This window comes from Budorcas taxicolor, chromosome 7 (assembly GCF_023091745.1).
Source record: "Budorcas taxicolor isolate Tak-1 chromosome 7, Takin1.1, whole genome shotgun sequence".
NCBI classification, from domain to species: domain Eukaryota; kingdom Metazoa; phylum Chordata; class Mammalia; order Artiodactyla; family Bovidae; genus Budorcas; species Budorcas taxicolor.
The window spans coordinates 11337782-11347927 of record NC_068916.1 but is presented as its reverse complement, the minus strand read 5'-3'; the positions used below and the strand labels follow the sequence as shown (position 1 = coordinate 11347927).

The 10146-nt window shown below is 40.5% G+C and overlaps 1 protein-coding gene across 1 annotated transcript; it reads left to right on the top strand.

Annotated features, from left to right (window-relative positions):
* The first annotated feature begins 801 nt into the window (after positions 1-801).
* LOC128051198 (olfactory receptor 7A5-like) lies at positions 802-1740 on the top strand. Its single transcript, XM_052643706.1, has one exon. It carries the CDS (start codon positions 802-804, stop codon positions 1738-1740), a length of 939 nt encoding a protein of 312 aa, XP_052499666.1.
* The last annotated feature ends 8406 nt before the right edge of the window (positions 1741-10146 follow it).

Below are 10146 nucleotides of genomic sequence, written 5' to 3'. Positions count from 1 at the left end.
CCTTGGTCTTGGTATAATATTCCCTCTATTGTTTGTTTTGATTTGCTAATATTTTGTTGAGGACCTTTGTACCTATATTTGTGAGTTATACTGATCTGCAGTTTTCTTTTCCTGTAATATGTCTACCTAGTTTCCTGTTAGTTAAGGCTGGCTTTACAGAATGAATCAGGAAGTATCCTAACTGCTTCTACTTCCTGGAAACATTGTGGGGAACTGAAATAGTTTCTTTCTGAAATCATTGCTAGAATTCACTATCATTTCAGCAATGTTTTAAAAATAACTGTTTCACCTATCAAAATATTTTCCCATGTCCCTAAATTTTGAAAAAAAAAAGAAAAAGCTTTAAAATGTTTTACTTTAATTCTATTAATTTTACCATATGTATTTAAAATTATTTATTGACTTTTATTTAAACTGATAAATAGTAATGTGAGGATAAATGGTAGTGTGAGGCTGTGAATAATTTTAGGTCATAAAGATTGAAAATATTTATCTAGTTGGGTATTCATATTATTACTGTTGGGGGCATTTAGGGAGCTATAAGATGAATGCATAATACTGCTGTCACCCAATGGAGAAGGCAATGGCACCCCACTCCAGTACTCTTGCCTGGAAAATCCCATGGGTGGAGGAGCCTGGTAGGCTGCAGTCCATGGGGTTGCAAAGAGTTGGACATGACAGAGCGATTTCATTTTCACTTACTGAAGAACATCTTGCTTCCTTTTCTGTTAATTTCTTGATGGCTTCTTTTAGCTAAATTTGCACTGTTCCTGTTTCTATTTCTGCAGTTTCACTGGCTACATGGAACCAGGAAACCAAACTCGTATTTCAGAGTTTATCCTCCTGGGACTCTCAGAAGAGGTATTATTGCAGCCTCTCCTCTTTTGGTTCTTCCTGTTCATGTACCTGGTCACCTTCATTGGGAACCTTCTCATCATCCTGGCCATTATCACTGACTCCCACCTCCACACACCCATGTATTTCTTTCTCTTCAACCTATCTTTTTCAGACATCTGTTTCACCTCTACCACCATCCCAAAGATGCTGTGGAACATCCAGACTCAGAATCAAGTTATCACCTATGAAGGCTGCATCATACAGATGTATTTTTTCATGCTTTTTGGGATATTAGAGAACATCCTCTTGACTGTGATGGCTTATGACCGGTTTGCAGCCATCTGTCACCCATTGCAGTACATGATCATCATGAACCCTAAGTTTTGTGACTTCTTGCTTCTGACATCCTGGTTAGTGAGTGTCCTCGACTCTCTGTTACATGCTTTAATGATTTTGCGACTCTCTTTTTGCACAAAGTTGGAAATTCACCATTTTTTTTGTGAACTTTACGAGGTTGTTCAGCTTGCTTGTTCTGATACTTTCCTCAATGACCTGATGATATATTTTGCAAGTGGAGTTCTGGTTATTGTTCCACTCACTGGTATCCTTTTTTCTTACTCTAAGATTGTATCGTCTATTTTGAAAATTTCATCCACAAGGGGCAAGTATAAAGCATTTTCCACATGTGTGTCTCACCTCTCAACCGTCTCCTTGTTCTATGGTACAAGCCTTGGGGTATATCTTAGCTGTGCTAGCACACAAAACTCCAGGGCAACTTCAATAGCCTCAGTGATGTACACTGTGGTCACACCCATGCTGAACCCTTTTATCTACAGTCTTAAAAACAAAGACATAAAGCAAGCCCTTGAAACACTCTTCAGTAGAGAAACATTCTCGGTATAAGGGAAGTATTTGTCTGAAGATAGAGACTTTTTCATGAGTAACAGTTCTCAAATCCCTGCTGCTGCTGCTAAGTCGCTTCAGTCGTGTCCAACTCTGTGCGACCCCATAAACATCAGCCCACTAGGATCCACCGTCCCTGGGATTCTCAAGGCAAGGACACTGGAGTGGGTTGCCATTTCCTTCTCCAGTGCATGAAAGTGAAAAGTCAAAGTGAAGTCGCTCAGTCGTGTCCTACTCTTAGCGACCCCATGGACTGCAGCCCATCAGGCTCCTCCGTCCATGGGATTTTCCAGGCAAGAGTACTGGAGTGGGGTGCCATTGCCTTGTCTGATCCCTAAAAGATCCTAATCATGATTAATATTATCAGTGACAAGAAAGACAAGTTGAAATTTAAGTTATTTACAGAGTTTAGTTTCTTTCATTTTTCATATATTCTAAGCAATGGTTTCTTCCTGTATTTTCTTTAAAATTTGATCTCTTAATATATTCTCTGGGTTTAGCGTGGGAAATAGAACCTACTGCATAAGTTTTCAGAAGTAAAATATGTAATACAGGAAATGTAATGCTTAAAACAAGACAGGATTGCTGAAGAAATTGTGTAATGCTTTCTCTACCAGATGAAAGTAACTGTCCTTCATATGATCTTCTGTTGACAAGTCATTCGACATATCAGAGTCTGTTTGGGTTAATCCAATTTGTAGCTAGATCACATCCACACTAGAAGAAGCAACTGGAGTCACCATTTGATGTAGTGTACAATAATCTGCATTTGCTCTCCTACAATGAGTGACAGGTAGATTGTACCTTTGTGAGAGACCAGGGCTCATAGAACCCAACTTAGTCATGCCCAGATTCATGAATCAGAGAAACTTTAAGATAATTGATATGTTTACATTATCTAAGTTTTGTGGGAGAATGTTACAAAAAAATATGGATAAGTAATACAGAGGTATAGAAAACTAGTATAATTCTTATATATTTATATAGGATGACAAAATGACCCAACACTTTCAAAAAGCTTGCTTATCTCTTGTAAAAGTACACATATTTACAGGGTATGTGTGCCTGTTTAGTCATTCAGTCATATCTCACTCATCGTAACCCATGGACTTTAGTCCTCCAGGCTCCCCATTTCATGGCATTTTCCAGGCAAGAATACTGGAGCGGGTTGCCATTTTCTTCTCCAGGGAAACTTCTTGTCCCAAGGATTGAAATCAAATCTGTTATATCTCCTCCAGTCGCAGGTGAATTCTTTACCACTGATCCACCTGGGAAGCCAAAATATTTACAGTAGGATTAAGCAGTTCTGCTCCTTGGCTTTTACTGAAGTAAATAAAATCATCAGTTCAGTTCAGTTCAGTTGCTCAGTTGTGTCTGACTGTTTGTGACCCCATGAATCACAGCACACCAGGCCTCCTTGTCCATCACCAACTCCCAGAGTTCACCCAAACTCATGTGCATCAAGTTGGTGATGCCACCCAGCCATCTCATCCTCTGTCATCCCTTTCTCCTCCTGCCGCCAATCCCTCCCAGCATCACAGTCTTTTCCAATGAGTCAACCCTTCGCATCAGAGGCCAAAGTATTGGAGTTTCAGCCTCAGCATCAGCCCTCCCAATGACACCCAGGACAGATCTCATTTAGGATGGACTGGTTGGATCTCCTTGCAGTCCAAGGGACTCTCAAGAGCCTTCTCCAACACCACAGTTCAAAAGTATCAATTCTTTGGCGCTCAGCCTTCTTCACAGTCCAACTCTCACATCCATACATGACTACTGGAAAAACCATAGCCTTGACTAGACGGACCTTTGTTGGCAAAGTAATATCTCTGTTTTTTAATATGCTATCTAGGTTGGTCATAACTTTCCTTCCCAGGAGTAAGTGTCTTTTAATTTCATGGCTGCAATCACCATCTGCAGTGATTTTGGAGCCCCCTAAAATAAAGTCTGACACTGTTTCCACTGTTTCTCCATCTATTTCCCATGAAGTGATGGGACCAGATGCCATGATCTTAGTTTTCTGAATGTTGAGCTTTAAGCCAATTTTTTCACTCCCTCATTCACTTTCATCAAGAGGCTTTGTAGTTCCTCTTCACTTTCTGGCATAAGGGTGGTGTCATCTACCTATCAGAGGTTATTAATATTTCTCCCGTTAATCTTGATTCTAGCTTGTGCTTCTCTCAGCCCAGCGTTTCTCCGATGTACTCTGCATAGAAAGTAAATAAGCAGGGTGACAACGTACAGCCTTGATGTACTCCTTTTCCTATTTGGAACCAGTCTGTTGTTCCATGTCCAGTTCTAACTGTTTCCTCCTAACCTGCATATAGGTTTCTCAAAAGCCAGGTCAGGTGGTCTGATTTCCGATCTCTTTCAGAATTTTCTACAGTTTATTGTGATCCACACAGTCAAAGGCTTTGGTATAGTCAATAAAGCAGAAGTAGATGCTTTTCTGGAACTCTCTTGCTTTTTCAATAATCCAGCAGATGTTGGCAATTTGATCTCTGGTTCCTCTGCCTTGTCTAAAACCAGCTTGAACGTCAGGAAGATCACGGTTCACATATTGCTGAAGACTGGCTTGGAGAATTTTGAGCATTACTTTACTAGCATGTGAGATGAATGCAATTGTGCAGTAGTTTGAGCATTTTTGGCATTGCCTTTCTTTGGGATTGGAATGAAAACTGACCTTTTCCAGTCCTGTGGCCACTGCTGAGTTTTCCAAATTTGCTGGCATATTGAGTGCAGCACTTTCACAGCATCATCCTTCATGATTTGAAATAGCTCAAATGGAATTCCATCACCTCCACTAGCTTTGCTCGTAGTGATGCTTCCTAAGGCCCACTTGACTTCACATTCCAGGATGTCTGGCTCTAGGTGAGTGATCACACCATCGTGATTATCTGGGTTGTGAAGCTCTTTTTTGTACAGTTCTTCTGTGTATTCTTGCCACTTCTTAATATATTCTGCTCCTGTTAGGTCCTTACCATTTCGGTCCTTTATTGAGCCCATCTTTGCATGAAATGGTCCCTTGGTATCTCTAATTTTCTTGAAGAGCTCTCTAGTCTTTCCCATCCTATTGTTTTCCTCTATTTCTTTGCATTGATCACTGAGGAAGGCTTTCTTATCTCTCCTTGCTGTTCTTTGGAACTCTGCATTCAGATGCTTATATCTTTCCTTTTCCCCTTTGCTTTTCGCTTCCCTTCTTTTCACAGCTGTTTGTAAAGCCTCCTCAGACAGCCATTTTGCTTTTTTGCATTTCTTTTCCATGGGGATGGTCTTGATCCCTGTCTCCTGTACAATGTCATGAACCCCTGTCCATAGTTCATCAGGCACTCTATCAGATCTAGTCCCTTAAATCTATTTCTCACTTCCACTGTATAATGATAAGGGATTTGATTTAGGTCATACCTGAATGGTCTAGTGGTTTCCCCGACTTTCTTCAATTTAAGTCTGAATTTGCCAATAAGGAGTTCGTGATCTGAGCCACAGTCAGCTCCTGGTCTTGTTTTTGCTGACTGTATAGAGCTTCTCCATCTTTGGCTGCAAAGAATATAATCAATCTGGTGATGTCCATGTGTAGAGTCTTCTCTTGTGTTGTTGGGAGAAGGTGTTTGCTGTGACCAGTGCTTTCTCTTGGCAAAACTCTATTAGCCTTTGCCCTGCTTCATTCTGTACTCCAAGGTGAAATTAGCCTGTTACTCCAGGTGTTTCTTGACTTCCTACTTTTGCATTCCAGTCCCCTATAATGAAAAAGACATCTTTTTTTGGGTGTTAGTTCTAAAAGGTCTCATAGGTCTTCATAGAACCATTCAACTTCAGCTTCTTCAGCATTACTGGTTGGGGCATAGGCTTGGATTACCATGATATTGAATGGTTTGCCTTGGAAACGACAGAGATCATTCTGTCATTTTTGAGATTGCCTCCAAGTACTGCATTTCAGACTCTTTTGTTAACCATAATGGCTACGCCATTTCTTCTAAGGGATTCCTGCCCACAGTAGTAGATATAACGGTCACCTGGATTAAATTCACCCATTCTAGTCCATTTTAGTTCGCTGATTCTTAGAATGTCGACGTTCACTCTTGCCGTCTCCTGTTTGACCACTTCTAATTTGCCTTGATTCATGGACCTAACATTCCAGGTTCCTATGCAATATTGCTCTTTACAGCATTGGACCTTGCTTCTATCACCAGTCCCATCCACAACTGAGTATTGCTTTTGCTTTGCCTCAATCCCTTCATTCTTTCTGGAGTTATTTCTCCACTGATGTCAAGTAGCATATTGGGCACTTACCAACCTGTGGAGTTCCTCTTTCAGTATCCTATCATATTGCCTTTTCATACTGCTCACGGGGTTCTCAAGGCAAAAATATTGAAGTGGTTTGCCATTCCCTTCTCCAATGGACCACATTCTGTCAGACCTTTCCACCATGACCCATCCATCTCGGGTGGCCCCACACAGCATGGCTTAGTTTCATTGAGTTAGACAAGGCTGTGGTCCGTGTGATCAGATTGGCTAGTTTTCTGTGATTATGATTTTGGTGTATCTGCCCTCTGATGCCCTTTGCAACACCTACTGTCTTACCTGGATTTCTCTTACCTTGGATGTGGGGTGTCTCTTCACGGCTGTTCCAGCAAAGCACAGCCTCTGCTCCTTACCTTGGATGAGGGGTGTCTCCTCACTGCTGCCCCTCCTGACCTTGAACATAGAGTAACTCCTCTTGGCCCTCCTGCTCCCACCCAGCCGCCGCTCTGTCAAAAGAGAAGATGTATGTGATTTAACAGGCAGAAGTGAAGTAACGATAATTGCTCTCTGAAGGTCTTGATATTCAATGAGTTGACAGATAGATGCAAGTGTGTGATGAATTTTAGCTTGACTTCACTGTATTCTGCTCTGGTCAACACTTCTTCCCAACTAATATTCCTGATGATCAAAAGTGACCTCAAGTGTATCAACAGATATTTGGCTGCAGAGCCAGAGTTATGACAGATCTGCAAAAACTTCATCACAAACTCAAACTTTGCAGTGTCTCTTCAGCAGTTAGATGTTCTTTGAATAACTGGTTGGTGGTTATTTTGAAAACCACAACCCCTTTCAAATCTTCCACTCCGAGCTGTTCTCTCAAATGTGTAAGGTCTACTTTCTGTAATAAATTCATAATCCCTAAATCATAGTAGTCCTGGTTCTATTACTGAATGCTCACTTCTGCAATTACCAGTTTCAGAAGTGGTTCCAAGGGAATATAACTCCAGAGCTGGACATCTGAAATAGGTTCTGTGTTCTGATTAGATTTAAAGGCATTAGTGACGCTAGTGTGCATGTGTGGGGGGTGGTAGCTAAAAGAGACAGCAATATTTCACATCATGCTGTGGCAAATCTACAGTTAAACTTAAATTATTACTTTTAGACAACTATAGATACATGCCTTTACAAAGCAAGATTCTCAATACCCAAGTATTTGTTACCTTACAGCTTTTTAGTGAAAGAAGTATAATGTTTTGGTGGGTTACTTCTAAGGCCACAGGAGAACTTGGAGAAGGAACTATTGAACTCGGGACTTGAACTGCTTTAATTCCCAGTTCAGGTTCGAGGCAAGGAGACAGAAAGCAGAAATCCCTTAAAGCAGTGCTCTGTTACTGGAAGGATTTCAGAAATTAGTTCTACAATCAAGTACTTTGTGGTGCCAAGGTATTGATTCCCATATGTATTGTGCTAATTCAGAAAATAGATAAGATGGAGAGTGATGTCAGCAGCATGGTGGAGTGCAAAGCTGCTTTTGCTCTCCCAACCAATCTACACTCAGTAAAACATACCCAGTGCAACACAGTTGTCTCTGTCCATCACATAAAGATGGTAGCTAATTCACAAATTTGTACATCTACAAGCGGGTAGACTGAAATACATCGAAGAGGTGAAACTGAGGGAAAAATGGAGGCAGTGCTTGCAACTCAAGCATCTGCCTGTGATAGCTGAGCCTTCAGCCCCAGAGAACCTGGCAGGGTTAGAGGAGCTGGAACACAAGACTCTGGCCTCTTAATCACAGAGACACCAGTGGCTACTGGCAACTGGGTAACTTTAGCAGTGGGGCCTGGGACTCTGTTCCTCCAACTTCTGAGGTGCCTATGACTGTGAATCTGCATCTGATCCTTGCAGTAGTAGAGCCTGTGGATCTTACAACACGACACAGGAGAGGCATCTGCATGAACCCAGCTCCCCCAGGGCAGTGGTACCTGTAAATTATGCCATCCTGAATGAAAGGGAGGAACCCACCGTCCTGGTGCACCAGACAGCAATGTCAGTGACATTGGTAGCAACAAGGCACCAACAACCTCAGAGACACAAAAAGTGAAAATGAAGGCACAGAGCCACACCTGACAGAAGCAGGGTAGGGTAAAAAGTGCCATTTCTTCAAATATAACCACAGACAGCTCAGGTAAGAGAAACGAACAAACAAAATGCTGTATCTCCACTTAGTTGAAAATAAAAGAAAGTCCTCTAATTTGTTGAATTATTAACATCAAGCAGAAAGGTGGTTCATGCCTGAAATGTACAGAAGTACAACACATCAAGCACTATGAAGAACCAGAATAACATTATCACAGAAAGAAAATGACAGTTCTTCAGAAACCAAACTTAAAGTCACAGAATACAGTGATCTAACTGACAGAGAATTCAAACCTCTGTCAAGAAGAAACTCAACTAGCTACAAGAAAATTTAGAGGTAGTTTAATGTGTTCAGGAATAAAGTTAGTGAACAGAAAAAATACTTAGAAAAAGACCAAGTCTCTAAAAAAGAATTACACAGAAATTCTGGACCTTAGGAATTCAATAAACAAGACGAAGAATGCACTAAAAAGCATTGTAAATTGAGCAAGACGATAAATATAAACAGGATTGGGGAATTGCAACTCTATATCAGAATAATCTTCTAAAAATTTATTATAACATAAAGGTGAAAGGGGGAAATGAAACAGAAAAATATCTATGAGTACCACATTTAGGTAATGAACTCACAAGATAACACACAGATAATTGAAGACAACAAAAACACAAAATGAAAAAGATGCAGTTCACATAGGTAATTATAGATCAAATGTTATCAACAGAATAAACTATTTCCTGTGAGATATTATACACAAGTTTTAGAATAATCACAAAACATAAATCTAAAGTGGAGGAGCAAAACATAAAATAGAGAAAACTGAGAAGAATGTTTAGGAGAACCAACAAACCAAAAATGGCAGACAGAAACATGAGGAAAAATGGACAATGCAGGTATAGAACAACCAGAAAGTGAAAGATAAAGTGGCAATATTAAGTCTTTATTTACCAATAATCTTCCTAAATGTAAATGGATTGAATTCACCCAAAAAACAGAGTGGCTAGATGGATTAAAAACAAGACTTAGCTATGTGCTCCTGCAGGAGACTCACCTCAGCTCTAAAGGACAACATAGGCTCAAACTGAAGACATAGAAGATGATACTTAAAGTCAATGACAGCCAAGAAAATATGGTGTAGCCATACTTATATCAGACAAAATGTACTTCAAGCCAAAAAATTAATAAGAGACACATATGGACAGTACATAATGATAAAAAGGACAATTCATCAAGAAGACATAGATATTAATATTCATGAACCTAATGTAGGAGCATTAAAATATATAAAACAAGTATTAAGAGACCCAAAGGGAGAATTGACAGCAACACAATAGTAGTAAGAAATTTCACACCCTACTTTCATTAATGGATAGATTCTCCAGATAGGAAGTCAACAAGGAAACAGTGGCCTTAAATGTGGCATTAGGCAGGATGAATAGGATAGATTTATATAGAACATTCCATTCAAATGCAGCACAATATACATTCTGTTTAAGTGCACATGAAAAACTTTCAAGGATTGAGCCTATGCTGGGACACAAAGCAAATCTGAATAAATTTAATAAGATTTAGAGCATATCACTCGGGGAAGGCAATGGCACCCCACTTCAGTACTCTTGCCTGGAAAATCCCATGGACAGAGGAGCCTGGTGGGCTGCAGTCCATGGGGTCTCTACTAGTCGGACACGACTGAGCGACTTCACTTTCACGCACTGGAGAAGGAAATGGCAACCCACTCCAGTGTTCTTGCCTGGAGAACCCCAGGGACGGGGGAGCCTGGTGGGCCACTGTCTATGGGGTCGCACAGAGTTGGACACGAGTGAAGCAACTTAGCAGCAGCAGCAGCAGCAGCAGCAGAGCATATCAAGCATCTTTCTGATTACAATAATAAGAAACTAGAAGTCAACTGTGGGAAGAAAGCTGGAAATCTGCAAATAAGTGGAGAGTGGACAACACGCCCACTGAACAAAGAAATCAATGGGGAATAAAAAATTAGCTAAAAGCAAATGAAAATGAAAATACAATGCACT

Coding starts and splice junctions, on each gene's coding strand:
- LOC128051198 (XM_052643706.1), top strand. CDS start 802: ATGGAACCAGGAAACCAAACTCGTATTTCAGAGTTTATCCTCCTGGGA.